The sequence below is a fragment of the Pantherophis guttatus genome, chromosome 10 (assembly GCF_059756535.1).
Source record: "Pantherophis guttatus breed Tessera chromosome 10, ASM5975653v1, whole genome shotgun sequence".
Classification (NCBI taxonomy): Eukaryota; Metazoa; Chordata; class Lepidosauria; order Squamata; family Colubridae; genus Pantherophis; species Pantherophis guttatus.
The window spans coordinates 8,140,902-8,160,525 of record NC_142072.1 but is presented as its reverse complement, the minus strand read 5'-3'; the positions used below and the strand labels follow the sequence as shown (position 1 = coordinate 8,160,525).

Here is a 19,624-nt window from a genome sequence, read left to right as displayed (position 1 = left end):
GCCGCCATCTTCGAGCATGCGCAAAGATCTTAAGGTCTTAGGAATCATAAGGTCTTAGAGATTCTTTGGTTGGGCTGTTTACTGATGGCTCTTTGGCAGAGGTGGGCTGCTGGGGGTTTGCAAGGGTTCAGGAGAACCTCTAGCTAAGATTCATCTGAATGAAGGCATACAAGATGTTTGTATCAGAAAGGTTTTATCTTACAGGCATATTTTAAGAAGAAAGAAGGGAAACTTGAAGTTGCCCAAGATACCTTACCTTATTTACTTTTGCTTTTATTAGATATCTATACCGCCCTTCTCCCGAAGGACTCAGGACAGTGTACAGACATATTAAAACACATAAAATTTACAAAATTTTAAAAACATTAAAATAAAATATACAAAAATTAGGCCCACAAATTAAAAACTAACATACACCCATTAAAATACCTGTCTGAGATCGAGCAAACAAATAAATCACATACATTCCTTCTATTGCATTTTCCTTTTTTAGCAAAAAAATAATTACTGTATTTCTCAAATGTGCATATGTACATGAAATTTATTACATATTCCTCCTTCTCCTCGACATGCTAATGGCGTTATTTCTCTCGGGTTTGCAAATGGGCAAACGACTATGAGAAAACTAGTAATCGGAAACTGCATACCTGAGATGGAATAATAAGGAAGTTTTCTTGTTTTCTTTTCAGGATGACACGGATAATGCTGATGCCGAATCTAAGGTAAGTAAGTTACATCATGCTAGATGTCCTGATGTTTTGCCCCTTTGGGGACATGTATATCACGGGTGAAATCCAGCAGGTTCTGACAGGTTCTAGAGAACCTGTAACGGAAAATTTGAGTAGTTCGGAGAACTGGCAAATACCACCTCTGGCTGGCCCCAGAGTGGGGTGGGAATGGAGATTTTGCAGTAGCCTTCCCCTGCCATGCTCCCCAAGTCAAGCCAAGCCAAGCCACGCCTACCAAACCACACCACACCATGCCCACCAAGCCACGCCCACAGAATTGGTAGTAAAAAAATCTGGATTTCACCACTGCATGGAAGTCCTCACCTTTTGGAATACATTTTTCTGAAGGGGAACCTAGATTAGACATTGTCCCCATAGAAAACAGTATAAAGCAGAATTAGAGAAGCAGGGGTATGGTGATCCAGGCACCTGTCCGTATTAGAAAATTAATATTCTGATAATTAATATTATCTTTTATGTTTTAATCCAGAAAATAATAGAATAGAATAGAATAGAATAGAATAGAATAGAATAGAATAGAATAGAATAGAATAGAATAGAATAGAATAGAATAGAATAGAATAGAATAGAATAGAATAGAATTCTTTATTGGCTAAGTGTGATTGGACACACAAGGAATTTGTCTTTGGTGCATAGGCTCTCAGTGTACATAAAAAGACAAGATACATTCATGAAGAATCAAAAGGTCTTAGAGATTCTTTGGTTGGGCTGTTTACTGATGGCTCTTTGGCAGAGGTGGGCTGCTGGGGGTTTGCAAGGGTTCAGGAGAACCTCTAGCTAAGATTCATCTGAATGAAGGCATACAAGATGTTTGTATCAGAAAGGTTTTATGTTACAGGCATATTTTAAGAAGAAAGAAGGGAAACTTGAAGTTGCCCAAGATACCTTACTTTACTTTACTTTTACTTTTATTAGATATCTATACTGCCCTTCTCCCGAAGAACTCAGGACGGTGTACAGACATATTAAAACACATAAAATTTACAAAATTTTAAAAACATTAAAATAAAATATACAAAAATTAGGCCCACAAATTAAAAACTAACATACACCCATTAAAATACCTGTCTGAGACCGAGCAAACAAATAAATCACATACATTCCTTCTATTGCATTTTCCTTTTTTAGCAAAAAAATAATTACTGTATTTCTCAAGTGTGCATATGTACATGAAATTTATTACATCTTTCTCCTTCTCCTCGACATGCTAATGGCATTATTTCTCTCAGGTTTGCAAATGGGCAAACGACTATGAGAAAACTAGTAATCGGAAACTGCATACCTGAGATGGAATAATAAGGAAGTTTTCTTGTTTTCTTTTCAGGATGACACGGATAATGCTGATGCAGAATCTAAGGTAAGTAAGTTACATCATGCTAGATGTCCTGATGTTTTGCCCCTTTGGGGACATGTATATCACGGGTGAAATCCAGCAGGTTCTGACAGGTTCTAGAGAACCTGTAACGGAAAATGTGAGTAGTTCGGAGAACTGGCAAATACCACCTCTGGCTGGCCTCAGAGTGGGGTGGGAATGGAGATTTTGCAAAATCCTTCCGCTGGAGTGGGGTGGGAATGGAGATTTTGCAATATCCTTCTGCTGGAGTGGGGTGGGAATGGAGATTTTGCAATATCCTTCCCCTGGAGTGGGGTGGGAATGGAGATTTTGCAATATCCTTCCCCTGCCATGCCACCAAGCCACACCACACCCACCAAACCACGCCCACAGAACCGTTAGTAAAAAAATTTGGATTTCACCACTGATGTATATGCTCCCTTTTCTCTAAAAAGAGCTCACAGTCTCATTTAGGTTCAGAGAAATGTGTCAGTGTAAAACATCAAGTCCAGAATAATCTATAATAAGTTCCTCTATGGCAAAGGTGTCAAACTCGATTTCATTGAGGGCCTTATCAGGGTTGTGTTTGCCCTCGGTGGGAGGAGGGAGGGTGTGTGGCCAGGGTGAGCATGGCCAGCTCACCATCACTCATGTCGGGGGTGCCTGTGGTCGCTCGAGCGCTCTGCCAGAGAAAACAGGCTCCCGAGCTCCATTTTCGGCTGCGACAGCCTCCTGCAACTCTCTGCCAGTGAAAACGGAGCTCGGGAGAGCTGCGTGCAGCCCTCCCGAGCTCTCTTTCCCCTGACAGAGGCATCGCGGATGGTCTTTCGCTGTTTCCAGGGCCGCTTTATGGGCCAGATCTAAGCACCCCGTGCGCCGGATCTAGCCCCCAGGTTTTGAGTTTGACACCCCTGCTCTATGGTAATGTTGATAAATTTGTAGTCCATCAGCCTGAGAATACTTGTTGTGGGACACCATTCCCTTTGCCAAATCAGGAGTAGAGAAGAGAGACAGATGACAGGGCAGCTATTCTCCAACCAAGGGTGCCGAGGGAGAATGAACAGAACATCTCAGAGGGTCAGTGTTGAGGACTGGAGCAACTGCAAGACTGTTTCGATTAAGAATAAGATAAAAAAAGAAATAAAATGATGATCAGATTAGCAATCGGTCTGCCATTGTATGGATTTTGTTTCCTTTTTAGTTTGCAATTAAGTCAACTGTAAGAGTAAGTGATAGTCCTCCATTAAGGATAAAATCATCTAAGTGTCTTGTTTCTCCTCATTCTAATTCTCTCCTTTTTGCAAATGGGCAACTGGCTCAAGAAAAAAAGCCAGTAATCATAAACTGCATAACTGAGATGCAAGAGTAAGGAAGTTTTCTTTCTTTTTTCTTTTTGGTCAGGATAATGATAACAAGGATAATGATGATTCAGAGACAAAGGTAAGTCAGTTACATCAAGCTGGATGTCCTGATCTTTTTTCTCTTTTGGGAGAATGTATATGCTGCCTTTTCTCCAAAAAGAGCTCACCGTCGCATCTACTGTGTTGCCCCAAAAATAAGACCCAGTCTTCTTTTCTTTTGGGCCCCAAAGTAATCGTCAGGTCTTATTTTGGGGGGATGTCTGACATGCTTACTTTAGAACCATCACAGCCAGATCTCCGATGCCCTGATACCTGTCATGCTGCTGACTGACTTCTTCTGCAGCCGCCCGTGGCCAGATGCTGTGTGGTGCATTGCACTGGTGCCACTGCTTACGGCAAGAGTCCAATGGTGTGTTGTGCCATTGTGTGCGTAAGCGGCAGAACTGGTGCAACATGCCATGGGGCCTTCTGCTATGTGTGGCGACACTGGCCCAACGCACCACACGGCATCTGGTCGCAAGCAGCTCTGGAAGTCAGACAGAGGCACGACAGGTGTCGGGGTGTGGGAGGCCTGGCTGTGGTGGTCCTAAGGTAAGTGGGTGTGTGGGGCAGCTCCATCCTTCCACCCCCACCCTAGCTTGATTTTTATGCATGCGCCTCACCCCATGGTGAGGGTGGGATGCAGTGGGTAGGGTCTTAACTAGTGTTTATTTTGGAGGTAGGGCTTATATTAGGTGCACACGTAAAAATCAAGATAGGGCTTATTTTTGCCAAAGGTTGTATTTTTGGGGAAACACGGTAGTTCCAGAGACATAAGTCGGTATTAATCACCCAACCCAGAATAATCTGCAAGAAGTTCTTCCACGATATTATTGCTCAATAAGGGTCTATGCTAATTCTAATAGTGGCCTATAAAGTTAGCATCTGCCTGAGAATCCTGAGAAGCAGAAATAGTTTTAGTGGGAGGCAATTCCCTTTGCCAAACCAGGAAAGGTGAGCAGAGATAGATAATGGAGCAGCTATCATTAAACCATGGATGCCAAGGGAGAATCAACAGAACATCTCAGAGAATCTTGGCTGGCGACCAGAACAGGTGCAAGTTTGAAAAGTTCCACCAGGGTCGTGCCACTCCCCTCGGCGTCACCCCAGCAGCCGCCATTTCACTCCCGTCGCCGCAGCCGCCGCGCCCAACATCGCTGCCGCTGCTGGCAGTCCCGAGCTTTTTTCGGGGAGGGGGCGGCGTCCAGTGGCGCTCTTGCATGCCGCCATCGCCCTCACACACCCCTACCCCATCCGGCCGCCACTGGGGGGACGCCGCCCCGATCAATTCCAAGCCTCCCGTCTGCACCGCCATAGCCTCGCAGCGCTCCATGGCTCCAGACAGCCTCACAAGCGGCTCAAAAGAGTCCAAAAGCTCACAGCAGGCTGTCCTCATGTTCAACTTGCTGGGCCAGGGCCGTTGGTTGGAAATTCGGCCCTCCAGGAATCCATGGGAACACCTACATTGCCCCCAGACGTCGGAGCTTCACCCGCGAGCCGCCATCTTCGAGCATGCGCAAAGATCTTAAGGTCTTAGGAATCATAAGGTCTTAGAGATTCTTTGGTTGGGCTGTTTACTGATGGCACTTTGGCAGAGGTGGGCTGCTGGGGGTTTGCAAGGGTTCAGGAAAACCTCTAGCTAAGATTCATCTGAATGAAGGCATACAAGATGTTTGTATCAGAAAGGTTTTATGTTACAGGCATATTTTAAGAAGAAAGAAGGGAAACTTGAAGTTGCCCAAGATACCTTACCTTACTTTACTTTTACTTTTATGAGATATCTATACCGCCCTTCTCCCGAAGGACTCAGGACGGTGTACAGCCATATTAAAACACATAAAATTTACAAAATTTTAAAAACATTAAAATCAAATATACAAAAATTAGGCCCACAAATTAAAAACTAACATACACCCATTAAAATACCTGTCTGAGACTGAGCAAACAAATAAATCACATACATTCCTTCTATTGCATTTTCCTTTTTTAGCAAAAAAATAATTACTGTATTTCTCAAATGTGCATATGTACATGAAATTTATTACATCTTCCTCCTTCTCCTCGACATTCTAATGGCGTTATTTCTCTCAGGTTTGCAAATGGGCAAACGACTATGAGAAAACTAGTAATCGGAAACTGCATACCTGAGATGGAATAATAAGGAAGTTTTCTTGTTTTCTTTTCAGGATAACACGGATAATGCTGATGCCGAATCTAAGGTAAGTAAGTTACATCATGCTAGATGTCCTGATGTTTTGCCCCTTTGGGGACATGTATATCAGGGGTGAAATCCAGCATGTTCTGACAGGTTCTAGAGAACCTGTAACGGAAAATTTGAGTAGTTCGGAGAACTGGCAAATACCACCTCTGGCTGGCCCCAGAGTGGAGTGGGAATGGAGATTTTGCAATATCCTTCTGCTGGAGTGGGGTGGGAATGGAGATTTTGCAATATCCTTCCCCTGGAGCCAGTAATCATAAACTGCATAACTGAGATGCAAGAGTAAGGAAGTTTTCTTTCTTATTTCTTTTTGGTCAGGATAATGATAACAAGGATAATGATGATTCAGAGACAAAGGTAAGTCAGTTACATCAGGCTGGATGTCCTGATCTTTTTTCTCTTTTGGGAGAATGTATATGCTGCCTTTTCTCCAAAAAGAGCTCACCGTCGCATCTATTGTGTTTCCCCAAAAATAAGACCCAGTCTTCTTTTCTTTTGGGCCCCAAAGTAATCGTCAGGTCTTAATTTGGGGGGATGTCTGACATGCTTACTTTAGAACCAACACAGCCAGATCTCCGATGCCCTGATACCTGTCATGCTGCTGACTGACTTCTTCTGCAGCCGCCCGTGGCCAGATGCTGTGTGGTGCATTGCACTGGTGCCACTGCTTACGGCAAGAGTCCAATGGTGTGTTGTGCCATTGTGTGCGTAAGCAGCAGAACTGGTGCAACATGCCATGGGGCCTTCTGCTATGTGTGGCGACACTGGCCCAACGCACCACACGGCATCTGGTCGCAAGCAGCTCTGGAAGTCAGACAGAGGCACGACAGGTGTCGGGGTGTGGGAGGCCTGGCTGTGGTGGTCCTAAGGTAAGTGGGTGTGTGGGGCAGCTCCATCCTTCCACCCCCACCCTAGCTTGATTTTTATGCATGCGCCTCACCCCATGGTGAGGGTGGGATGCAGTGGGTAGGGTCTTAACTAGGGTTTATTTTGGAGGTAGGGCTTATATTAGGTGCACACGTAAAAATCAAGATAGGGCTTATTTTTGCCAAAGGTTGTATTTTTGGGGAAACACGGTAGTTCCAGAGACATAAATCGGTATTAATCACCCAACCCAGAATAATCTGCAAGAAGTTCTTCCACGATATTATTGCTCAATAAGGGTCTATGCTAATTCTAATAGTGGCCTATAAAGTTAGCATCTGCCTGAGAATCCTGAGAAGCAGAAATAGTTTTAGTGGGAGGCAATTCCCTTTGCCAAACCAGGAAAGGTGAGCAGAGATAGATAATGGAGCAGCTATCATTAAACCATGGATGCCAAGGGAGAATCAACAGAACATCTCAGAGAATCTTGGCTGGCGACCAGAACAGGTGCAAGTTTGAAAAGTTCCACCAGGGTCGTGCCACTCCCCTCGGCGTCACCCCAGCAGCCGCCATTTCACTCCCGTCGCCGCAGCCGCCGCGCCCAACATCGCTGCCGCTGCTGGCAGTCCCGAGCTTTTTTCGGGGAGGGGGCGGCGTCCAGTGGCGCTCTTGCATGCCGCCATCGCCCTCACACACCCCTACCCCATCCGGCCGCCACTGGGGGGACGCCGCCCCGATCAATTCCAAGCCTCCCGTCTGCACCGCCATAGCCTCGCAGCGCTCCATGGCTCCAGACAGCCTCACAAGCGGCTCAAAAGAGTCCAAAAGCTCACAGCAGGCTGTCCTCATGTTCAACTTGCTGGGCCAGGGCCGTTGGTTGGAAATTCGGCCCTCCAGGAATCCATGGGAACACCTACATTGCCCCCAGACGTCGGAGCTTCACCCGCGAGCCGCCATCTTCGAGCATGCGCAAAGATCTTAAGGTCTTAGGAATCATAAGGTCTTAGAGATTCTTTGGTTGGGCTGTTTACTGATGGCACTTTGGCAGAGGTGGGCTGCTGGGGGTTTGCAAGGGTTCAGGAAAACCTCTAGCTAAGATTCATCTGAATGAAGGCATACAAGATGTTTGTATCAGAAAGGTTTTATGTTACAGGCATATTTTAAGAAGAAAGAAGGGAAACTTGAAGTTGCCCAAGATACCTTACCTTACTTTACTTTTACTTTTATGAGATATCTATACCGCCCTTCTCCCGAAGGACTCAGGACGGTGTACAGCCATATTAAAACACATAAAATTTACAAAATTTTAAAAACATTAAAATCAAATATACCAAAATTAGGCCCACAAATTAAAAACTAACATACACCCATTAAAATACCTGTCTGAGACTGAGCAAACAAATAAATCACATACATTCCTTCTATTGCATTTTCCTTTTTTAGCAAAAAAATAATTACTGTATTTCTCAAATGTGCATATGTACATGAAATTTATTACATCTTCCTCCTTCTCCTCGACATTCTAATGGCGTTATTTCTCTCAGGTTTGCAAATGGGCAAACGACTATGAGAAAACTAGTAATCGGAAACTGCATACCTGAGATGGAATAATAAGGAAGTTTTCTTGTTTTCTTTTCAGGATAACACGGATAATGCTGATGCCGAATCTAAGGTAAGTAAGTTACATCATGCTAGATGTCCTGATGTTTTGCCCCTTTGGGGACATGTATATCAGGGGTGAAATCCAGCATGTTCTGACAGGTTCTAGAGAACCTGTAACGGAAAATTTGAGTAGTTCGGAGAACTGGCAAATACCACCTCTGGCTGGCCCCAGAGTGGAGTGGGAATGGAGATTTTGCAATATCCTTCTGCTGGAGTGGGGTGGGAATGGAGATTTTGCAATATCCTTCCCCTGGAGCCAGTAATCATAAACTGCATAACTGAGATGCAAGAGTAAGGAAGTTTTCTTTCTTATTTCTTTTTGGTCAGGATAATGATAACAAGGATAATGATGATTCAGAGACAAAGGTAAGTCAGTTACATCAGGCTGGATGTCCTGATCTTTTTTCTCTTTTGGGAGAATGTATATGCTGCCTTTTCTCCAAAAAGAGCTCACCGTCGCATCTATTGTGTTTCCCCAAAAATAAGACCCAGTCTTCTTTTCTTTTGGGCCCCAAAGTAATCGTCAGGTCTTAATTTGGGGGGATGTCTGACATGCTTACTTTAGAACCATCACAGCCAGATCTCCGATGCCCTGATATCTGTCATGCTGCTGACTGACTTCTTCTGCAGCCGCCCATGGCCAGATGCTGTGTGCTGCATTGCACTGGTGCCACTGCTTACGGCAAGAGTCCAATGGTGTGTTGTGCCATTGTGTGCGTAAGCGGCAGAACTGGTGCAACATGCCATGGGGCCTTCTGCTATGTGTGGCGACACTGGCCCAATGCACCACATGGCATCTGGTCGCAAGCAGCTCTGGAAGTCAGACAGAGGCACGACAGGTGTCGGGGTGTGGGAGGCCTGGCTGTGGTGGTCCTAAGGTAAGTGGGTGTGTGGGGCAGCTCCATCCTTCCAACCCCACCCTAGCTTGATTTTTATGCATGCGCCTCACCCCATGGTGAGGGTGGGATGCAGTGGGTAGGGTCTTAACTAGGCTTATTTTGGAGGTAGGGCTTATATTAGGCGCACACATAAAAATCTCATGTGATTTTTTGAGCCACTGGAGGCCATGCAAACGCACGACTCTCTTATGTAATTTCTGGTCGGTAGGAAGGCCATGTGAAAACACACCCCATTCTTCCATGGCCACCACCGCTTCCAAAAAATCCAGCGAGAATCAGACGTGCTTTTGAAAATAGTTATTATCTCATCCTGGTGAACTGTGGTGTGTCACAACAAAACGTTGTGGCAGGTCACCTTTGACATGTGCGTCATAAGTTTGACATCACTGAAATAGTGCTTCTCTCACGTTCCGGTGTCCCGCGTAAGAAAAGTCAACAAAACAAGTTGATGTTAGATTGTTTATCTGGAAACGCAGACCTGGCACGAAGTGACCATCCAAAAGGAATCAAAGTTTGTGCTACTATGGTTAGCTCGCACACCCCTTATATTGTGCCCCACCTCCCCTTTGTGTGTATACCCTGCCCCTCCCATCGACTGCTTAGACGGCCTTCGCAGACTGGCTGCTGATCCCGGCTCATCCTGCCTGGCTTATTGCTGTGGCTCACGTTCCGATGATCAGCTGTTTTCCCAATCCAATGAACAGATGTTCCTCACTGAGCTGGGTACAGCCAAGGTTCTATAGTAAGGCAGCAGCTCCGTGACTGCAGGAACGGGCAGCCATTCAAAGTCTGGGGGCCCTAGCCAGGCGGCAGGCCATGGATGACGGAGTGAAGCAACCTGTGGGTCTCTCAGGTGGCAGCTCCATGGCATGCATGCGTCCGCTCTTCCCCCGCCTGAATGGCGGCCCTGGCCTGTCTGGCGGTCCAAAGCTGACAGCTTCAGTTCCACTAAATTCTAATTCATCATTCTTCAGTTATGGCAGTAAGAAAGGATATTACTGTAATCATTGCTGCTTTAGAAATTTTAGTAGAGCTTGTAATTCCATTGGTAACTTTGCAACAGGATCATATCCTATTAAGTTTTCCAAATGAGGATGAAATGGATACCTTTCTTTTCCCTTGTAGTCAGGCAATGATGACATGATGGAAAAAGTTATGGTAAGTAGTTCTTTGTTTATTTTATGCTCTTTCCTTGGGCAATCTCAGTCCTTGATTATTCAATTTCCTTTGAGGGTAAAAAGCAACTATCATCAACCCATGTATTCTTATTTCTTCACAAGCACACAAAACATCACTGGTAGCAAAAATTTTGAGTAGTTCAGAGAACCAGTAGTAAAAATTCTGACTGGCCCCACCCCCATCTATTCTCTGCCTCCCGAGTCCTAGCTGATCGGGAGGAAATGGGGATTTTGCAGTAACCTTCTCTTGGAGTGGGGTGGGAATGGAGATTTTCCATTGGAGTATCCTTCCCCTGCAATGCCCACCAAACCATACCCACCAAGCCATGCCCACAGAACCGGTAGTAAAACATTTTGAAACCCACCACTGGTGCATTCACCCTGCCCCGTGCATGTGCCCTGCCCCCACACATGCGCCCCACCCCCTGCATGCACCCCACCATCCACGCATGCAGGCATGCTCCCCCCATGCTCTCTGCCCTCATGCATGAGTGGCAGAGATCCGAAGACCAGTTGGTGGGTGGGAGGCACATGGCATGTGCAGCAGAGCTAAACTGGGGTGACGGCTCATGTGCCATCAGACCGGGCGCTGCATGCCACCTTTGGCACGCATGCCATAGTTTCGCCATCATGGACCTATGAAATGAAGACATTTACTGCATAGTCCCAAATGAGATTTCACCCAAGAGACATGTCTATTAAAGGATCAATACGTTCTAATCTGAAGAAGGAAGGAATTCATTTTTTATTAGAGATGGTTGGAGAAGTGATATATGTTCTTATATGAGTATAGAGATCATACCTTTTATTTCTTTTCATTATAGAAAGCGTTTGGTGATGACGGTCTCATGTATTTAATGGTAAGCAGCTCTTTGACTATTCTTTCCCCTTTCCTTATGAAATATCTTTCTTCCATGCTATTAAGCAGCCCTTTTCAGATTCTAACTTCTCCCTTGCTCCCCAATTTAGCAGCTTCTGTATAAATATTGAAATATATCCAGCTTATATATTTAGGAGAATAGAATAGAATAGAACAGGGGTGAAATCCAGCAGGTTCTGACAGGTTCTGGAGAACTGGTAGCGGAAATTTTGAGTAGTTCAGAGAACTGGCAAATACCATCTCTGGCTGGCCTCAGAGTGGAGTGGGAACAGAGATTTTGCAACATCCTTCCCCTGGAGTGGGGTGGGAATGGAGATTTTGCAGTTTTCTTCTACTGCCACGCCCATCAAGCCACACCACGCCCACCAAGCCACACCCACAGAACCGGTAGTAAAAAAATTGAATTTCACCACTGGAATGGAACAGAACAGAACAGAACAGAACAGAACAGAACAGAACAGAACAGAACAGAACAGAATTCTTTATTGGCCAAGTGTGATTGGACACACGAGGAATTTGTCTTTGGTGCATATGCTCTCAGTGTACACAAAAAACACATTCATTAAGAATCATAAGATACAACACTTAGTGATAGTCATAGGATACTAAATAAGCAATCAATTCATACTAGGAAACTAAATACAATAATATAAATTGTAAGGATACAAGCAACAAGGTTATAGTCATAAGTGGGACGAGATAGGTAATAGGAAGGATGAGAAGAATAATAATAATACAGTCTTAGTAAATAGTTTGATAGGGTTGTGGGAATTAGTTGTTTAGCAGAGTGATGGCATGTGGCGAAAAACTGTCCTTGTTTCTAGTTGTTCTGGTGTGCAGTGCCCTATAGCGTGGTTTTGAGGGTAGAAGTTGAAACAATTTATGTCCAAGATGTGAAGGGTCTGTAGATATTTTCACAGCCCTCTTTTTGACTCGTGCAGTATACAGGTCCTCAATGGAAGGCAGGTTGGTAGCAATGGTTTTTTCTGCAGTTCTAACTATCCATGGAAGTCTGTGTCTGTCTTGTTGGGTTGCAGAGCCAAACCAGGCAGTTATGGAGATGCAGATGACAGACTCAATAATTCCTCTGTAGAACTGTGTCAGCAGCTCCTTGGGCAGTCTGAGCTCTTAGTTTATGATTAAAGCTATGATACTCATTCTTAGATAAACGTTGCCTTCAGCCATTCCCAAGTTTGGGAAGGGTAAGCGTCAGTGGTGGGTTGCCCCAGGTTTGAACTGGTTCTATAGAACCGGTAGTAAAACCAGAGGGAGGCTCTGCCCACCGACTCCGACGTCTTCAGAACGCTTCTGCGCATGCGCAGAAGAGCGCACGTGTGAGCAAAATGAGCGCGCGTAGGGCCCCGTTGCAAACCAGTAGTAAAGGTGAGTAGAATCCACCCCTGGTGAGCAGGGTTGTGTTCAGTACATAGATTTAGGATTCAGGATGGTCTAAAGACTTTTTGGAGTTTTAACTGTCCAGAAAAAAAAAATATCTGAATTTGAGCTGATGTTCTTGTAGCACTAACAGAATGCTACAGAACTATAGAAATGAGATGCTAATTGTGGGATTCCAATGTGCCCTTTTGCTCACATGGCTACACTGAAAATCAAGAGCCTTGGTAGTACAGTGGTCTAAGGCAGTGGTCCCCAACCTTTTTATCGCCGTGGCCCGCTGAGCGCGCGCAGGGGTGGGGGCACGGCCCAGGAGCTTTTGCGCACGGCCCATTGCGCACGGCCCAGGAGCTTTTGCGCACGGCCCAGGAGCCTTTGCGCTGCAGCGTTCATGTCCCCCGGCCGCTGCGCGGCCCGGTGCCAGATACTCCACGGCCCGGCACCGGTCCGCGGACCGGGGGTTGGGGACCACTGGTCTAAGGCACCCTGTTATTAAGCTGGTTATTAAGACCAGATGCCTGCAATTACTGCAGGTTTGAATCTCGCCAAGGCTCAAGGTTGACTCAGCCTTCCATCCTTTCTAAGGTAGGTAAATTGAGGACCCAGTTTGTGGGGGCAATAAGCTGACTTTGTATAAATATACAAAAGAATGAAGGCTATTGCTTAGCGCATTGTAAGCCACCCTGAGTCTCCGGAGAAGGGCGGCATATAAATAAATAAATAAATAAAAAGTAGAGTGTGTATAGGTGGAAACACAAATCTGCATATTTCATCATGAATATATTTCATATTTGAAATTACCTGGAGGAAGAAAAGCAGAGGAGATAGAAGAGAGAGGGACTAAGTGTAGCAGAATAAAAAAATGACAATATTCCATCATAACAATGTCTTATTTCTATAGGTGTTATTAACTACAGTAAATCTAGATTTTAAAATATAGACAGGTAGGGCAATATTCTCAAAAGATGTTATCCCCAATGCCATGTCTATTAAAGCTCCTGTTTCCTAAGCAATCATTTTATATGCGGATGAATAGAGTACAACCATTATTCCTTGGGATTCTCAATAAATATTATACTTCCATGAATGTGGAAGAACATTGAAAAGATAAAGAAAACAAAAAAGAAATATCAGAATACTGTTAATTCAACTTTGTGTTTTAGACTAAGACTTTCTGTTGTAATAAGAAAATGCCTGTTTTTTCCGAAAGTTTCCTAAAGGAACGATTCATGTATATGATATCTAAGATGATCGTAATGACACAGATGGAAAGATTCTGGATGCCTTCTATTAGAATAGAATTTGACATTCTTGTTTTCTTTATAGAATAATATCGATGAAGACACTTTGTCTAAACTGATGGTAAGTAGCTCTTCCTTCATATTGTATCTTTACTTTGAGTAATAAAGTTCTTGCCTGCAATGAAACATCCATGTGTTATAACAACATGGACCCCAAACTAAAATTCATTTTATTTGATTGTATATGTGGATAAGGCCTTTTCAGAACTGTCTCCAAAGAATCGTTTCGCATTGGGAAAGAGTGTGCTGGACAATTTTTTTACATTCCTGTAATTTTTGTCCCTTATTGGTGGAACTCATCTGTGTGGTCCAAATGCAGTTTTGTTGGTAAGGTGATGTATTTCATCGCCTTTCCCAGAATCTGTTTTACCAGGCACTGCTGTGGAAGTTAGAAACGGGAATTGTTCAAATGATTCAAAACATACTCTCAGGGCAGGGGTGGGACGCTGAGGGTTCTCAGGGGTTCGGGAGAACCTCTAGCTAAGATTCTGTGCAGTTTGGAGAACCCCCAAATCCCACTCCTGGCTGGCTTCACCCACCCCTCCCAGGAGTCCCCACGTGGCCCATTTTGGATGCAGGTAAGTGCAGGGTATGTGCGGAGGCTTGGGGAGGGTGAAAAACGGGCCTAACGGAAGTTCAGGAAGGCCGGAAAGAGAGTCTCCAGAGCCTGGAGAGGCCATTTTCACCCTCCCGGAGGCTCGAGCCTGGGGAGGGCAAAAACACCCCTCCACCCATCGTGGTGCAGGAGGCCAACTAGGGCATGCCCACCATGGCCACATCCAGCCAGCAAACAGGCAGAGAACCCCTTGCTAAAATTTTTGAAGCCCACCCATATCTTTCAGGGAGGTCCTTTATAACTCTGAACTGTCACTAAGTCACCAGTCATAAGACCAGGACTACAAATATAGAATGTAGTGATTTAATGCCAGGTTCCCAATCAGCTTAAACTCCAGCTGCTCTTTCTATTAAATATCCACTCCATGGACCATTTTTTTGGTCAGAAAGCATCTTATATTTTGAGACAGAAATTTAATACTAGCATTATTCCATTGGATTCTCTGTGCAGAATTCCACTGTATGAAAGTGGAAAACTATTGAAAAGAGAATGTAGTAAAGTGTTTCGGAACACGAATCACCCATCTGTGCCTTTTTGGCCCTCCCGGTCCCTGTTCTGATAAGAAATGCATATATCTCATCGACAGAATGGAGCAATCCGCACATATGACAGCAGAGATGATAGTAATGGTGTGGCTAGTTTTTTTTTTTTTTTCAAAGGTTTGTATAGCTGCAGAACATGATGTGTGTCCAGTTTTGGTCGCCACAATGTAAAAAAGATGTGGAGACTCTAGAAAGAGTGCATAGAAGAGCAACAAAGATAATTAGGGGACTGGAAGCTAAAACATATGAAGAATGGTTGCACGAACTGGGTATGTCTAGCTTAATGAAGAGAAGGACCAGGGGAGACATGATAGCAGTGTTCCGATATCTCAGGGACTGCCACAAAGAAGAGGGAGTCAAGCTATTCTCAAAAGCACCTGAGGATAGAACAAGAAGCAATGGGTGAACAGGAGAGAAGCAACTTAGAACTAAGGAGAAATTTCCTGACAGTGAGAACAATTAATCAGTGGAACAACTTGCCTCCAGAGGTTGTGAATGCTCCAACACTGGAAGTTTTTAAGAAGATGTTGGATAACCATTTGTCTGTATTGGTGTAGGATTTCCTGCCTAAGCAGGGGGTTGGACTAGAAGACCTCCAAGGTCCCTGCCAACTCTGTTATTCTGTTCTGTTCTGTTCTGTCATGTCAGAATAGAAATAATAGCTTTGCTTCCTCTGCAGGAGTGCATGGACAAGAAGTGTACATTGGCGGATTTAAGCGTGAGTACCTCTTTGCTCATCCTGTGTCTTTCCTTGTGAAATATTCTTCCTGAATGAGATCAGGTACCCCTTTAGTGATCCCACTCCCACCCTCAGCAACCATCCCCAATGCGCCCGAGCACTGAGAACGAAGGGCTAGTGCTAATAAAGCAGCTTGAGGCACTGCTTTACCCATTAAAAATATACCCACTGCCTGCACTCTTGTAGTGCAAGGTGCCCTAAAGTGAGGTGGGGCTAATAGAATTACATCATGACAGCAGTTTGGACTAGCTTGGACTGTTGCTAGCTCTGCTTAGCAACAGAGTCATAAAGCATGAGGTACATGATCATATCACTTAGCAGCAGCAATCCTTGTTTTTTATTTATTTATTTATTTGTCAACAAATACAAGGAAGCAAGTAACAGTATAGAGATAGACATGGACACATGAAAAAAAAAAAAAGAAATAACCTCATATGATTTCAACTTTTGATTTCCTGCCAGCTTTCCCATTGACTTTCCTTATGGGACACCAGCAGGGAATGTCCGAAATCACTATTAACTCTCTTGATGTAGCTCAGGACAGCATTTCTTTTTGTCATACTATACTGCGATAGGGCAAGTATATATTTGTTCTTCATTGTGGCCTTGCACCGATCATGTTCTAATAGGGTTTTGAAATTTCTGCAACCAGAAATTTCAAAGCAACCCAGAACTCCACTGGGTCTATTTTGGATCTTTAACCTAGTAGAAATTGTCTTGCAACCCATGATCAGAATAACCACATCCCCTAAGTTAGGTTAGGCATGCTAAGTCCTGAGACACCTAACAGATTCATACCAACTGACCTGGGAGTCAGGCAGCACATAAATATAATAAATCATCATATCATTATCATCATACAAAACAATATGAAGTCACAGCTGCCAGTTCTTTAGCTGGTGTTGGTAATATTATTGTTATGATTGCTTGCACAGATTTCCAAGTTGAAATCGTATCACCTTTTCCTGTCTAGTCTTCTTTAGGATCAATTTTTTTTGTCATTGTCCACTTTATGCTTCTTGCTACGTTTTCATTCTTGTAACAAATTAGTAGAGCAAGAGAACGGGAGGAAAAGTTGGTGGAGGAGCAGAACATGGAAAGGTGGGCTATGTGAAAATAGCTTATCATGACAGGGAAGTCTTATGCATATCGAGCAAAGAGAGTTCTTATTCACTTTTTGGTTTGCATAGCTTACACTATTACAATAGATCCTCTAGGTTTCAGCTTCCAAAATTTACCAGCTAGCATATGGCTGGGGAATTATGGAAGTTGAAATCCACACACATCTTAAAGTTGCCAAGGTTAAGGAACATTGTCATACCCCTGTCAGAGCCTGAATCTGCGGGGGGAAGACGAAGTGGAACATGAGCCAACAGAGATTGAGGGGGCAGCTTCGTTGTCTTCGGAAGAAAATGGGGAAATCCAGGGACTTTCAGGATTAGGACAGATTGTAGGCAGGGAGGAACAGAGGCAGGATGAACCTGGGAGACAGAGATCAGGCGAGGAGCAAGGACCACCCCCTCCTGACCCAAGAGCTCGGAGAGTGGAGAGAAGGCATGAACAGTGCAGACTGAGCAGCTACTCGGGAGAAGAGTGCCCTGCCTATCTTCACAAGGCACACCTGGGGAATGAGACTTAAGGAGATGCTGTGGTGTGGGGCATTTGTTGGGAACAAACACTGAGTTCCTGAAGTGTTGCATGCCGACGTTTGAACTTTTCAAGAGTCCTTGCATTCCTTCTGGTGTTCTGTACTAATTACCTGGATTTTTTGCTTCCTGAACTCCTTGATTTGCCCTATTGGATTTATTGCTGTGCAGATAGAGCTTGGCTGGACTAATTGCAGCCAGAGGCTGCTTGAGGTTTGTGTGGGGGTTTGTTATCACTCTGCTCTGGGACTTTCCAGAAACGTGGGAATGTTTGGGGAAATTTGGAGCAATAAAGGAGCTGTACTGGCAGCTGTTTGTGTTATCTCTGTGCCATGCCTCGGGTCATCACAAACACTCTTTAGGTGGACTAATAAGTTATAGCTGTTATAACCATATAATTTTGTCTCCAAACCCTAACTCATTTCAATTTATTGTACCCTGTTTTCCCCAAAATAAGACATCCCCTGATATTAAGCCCAATCGGGCTTTTGAGCTCATGGCAATAAGGCCAAGTGCTTATTTCAGGGTTCAAAAAAATATAAGACAGGGTCTTATTTTTGGGGAAACACGGTATGCGTGATCAAGACATTTTGTAAGTTCCCTGGGGGAAATGTTTGGCAAAGGAGTGTCTATACCAACCTTGACTTTGTTGTCCTTGTCCTTTAAAGGGTGTAATGAACGTTTTGGATGGGATGTCAAGCTTCTGCTACTAAATCCATCTTTGGTGATGTGAGGCCATTCACATCTCTCTGGCCCTCAAGGGCTCATCAGTTTATGTTAATGGATTTCACTGGTCTGGACAAGGTCCACACAGATGCTTATGTCATGAAGGAATGAAGGAATCAATAAAAGAGAATACTGCCTTTTCTGTTTCCTTATAGGATGTGATACCTCCTGTGATAAACTGTATGAAGACATTTAAAGGTGGCAAAGCATTGTGTGCATTGATAGTAAGTACATACACACTTAAGTTCTCTCATGTGCTCTTTGTCTTCTATGTTACCCTGTTTCCCCTAAAATAAAACATCCCCTGATAATAAGCCCAATCGGGCTTTTGAGTGCCTGCACTAAAATAAGTCCCCCTGAAAATAAGCCCTCCCCAAAAATATTTAAATGCATGAGCAGTCGGTCCCCGCCATTTCCTCTGGTTTCCTCCACACGCCCCAAAATAATAAGACCTCCTCAAAAATAAGGCCAAGCGCTTATTTCGGGGTTCAAAAAAATATAAGACAGGGTCTTATTTTTGGGGAACCACGGTATCTTTCTTAAATGTAACCACAGTAGGTCTCTTGAGCCTCTCTCCCTTCAAAGGATCTACAAAGGATCATCTGTGATGATATAGTTATATTTAGTGATATTTATTTTGCCAGAATAGAACTGAGCTCCTTTGTTTCCTTTGTAGAAAGCATTTGTCCCAGAAGGTCCTATGGCCACTATGGTTGTAAGTATCTTTGATTTATTTTCTTCCATTTCTTTCTTTAATATTCTTCGTGCATTTGAACAAGCACCTCTTATGTTTTTCTTCATCCAACACTTAAAGCAGGGTTCTCCAAACTTGTCAACTTGTGGGCTTGTGGACTTCAACTCCCAGAATTCCCCAGTTAGCATAACTGGCTGAGGAATTCTGGGAGTTGAAGTCCACAAGTTTTAAAATTGCCTAGTTTGGAGAAGCCTGACTTAAAGCATCTCCAGAGTCTGGAAAACACAAACCCAGAAAACAGGACGAAAGCAATTGACTTGATTTTACATTTGCTTTTAAGCAGCTTAAAGCAACTAATTGACCCCTTCAGAACAGTAACAAAAACCGAACAGCTAAAGTTTCCCCCTGGGCTAAATACTAAATAAAAAGATTTTTTTAAAAAAATCTCTGACATGGATGTCCCTCTGTGGAAGAGGGACAAGTGATCATGTGTGCAAGATGATGCCATGCCACAGTTGTGTCAGCAAATAGCTGTGGCCTTTGTGTGGTGATATTGTGTTATCACATTTGCATCGTTATGAGTTGTGAATGCCTGTTTGTGAATGCCTGTTTGAATGCTCCCATTTTCTCATATCACACCATTTGCAACCATTTGTTCCTATTTTTGATAAAAGCCTGAATTTTCTACAATTTACTGGTACAATTCAGTAGCAGGAAATAAATATCAAGATATGCATAAGAAAGACTGATGCTGTTTCCATTCATGTAAACAGGTGGATTGTCTA

At 44.0% G+C, this 19,624-nt stretch overlaps 1 protein-coding gene across 35 annotated transcripts in view; it reads left to right on the top strand.

Annotated features, from left to right (window-relative positions):
• LOC117669242 (uncharacterized) overlaps positions 1 to 19,624 on the top strand; it is a 98,133-nt gene that overhangs the window by 25,733 nt on the left and 52,776 nt on the right. For 32 of the 35 annotated variants that reach the window (XM_087876679.1, XM_087876667.1, XM_087876694.1 and 29 more), the window contains 13 exons: positions 690 to 722; positions 2,074 to 2,106; positions 3,484 to 3,522; positions 5,669 to 5,701; positions 6,019 to 6,057; positions 8,204 to 8,236; positions 8,554 to 8,592; positions 10,251 to 10,283; positions 11,128 to 11,163; positions 13,902 to 13,937; positions 15,714 to 15,752; positions 18,301 to 18,369; positions 18,822 to 18,860. In XM_087876679.1, the coding sequence (XP_087732805.1) occupies positions 690 to 722; positions 2,074 to 2,106; positions 3,484 to 3,522; positions 5,669 to 5,701; positions 6,019 to 6,057; positions 8,204 to 8,236; positions 8,554 to 8,592; positions 10,251 to 10,283; positions 11,128 to 11,163; positions 13,902 to 13,937; positions 15,714 to 15,752; positions 18,301 to 18,369; positions 18,822 to 18,860 (501 nt within the window). The remainder of the gene's footprint in view (positions 1 to 689; positions 723 to 2,073; positions 2,107 to 3,483; positions 3,523 to 5,668; positions 5,702 to 6,018; positions 6,058 to 8,203; positions 8,237 to 8,553; positions 8,593 to 10,250; positions 10,284 to 11,127; positions 11,164 to 13,901; positions 13,938 to 15,713; positions 15,753 to 18,300; positions 18,370 to 18,821; positions 18,861 to 19,624) is intronic. The other 3 variants (XM_087876668.1, XM_087876669.1, XM_087876696.1) reach the window with 3 other exon arrangements.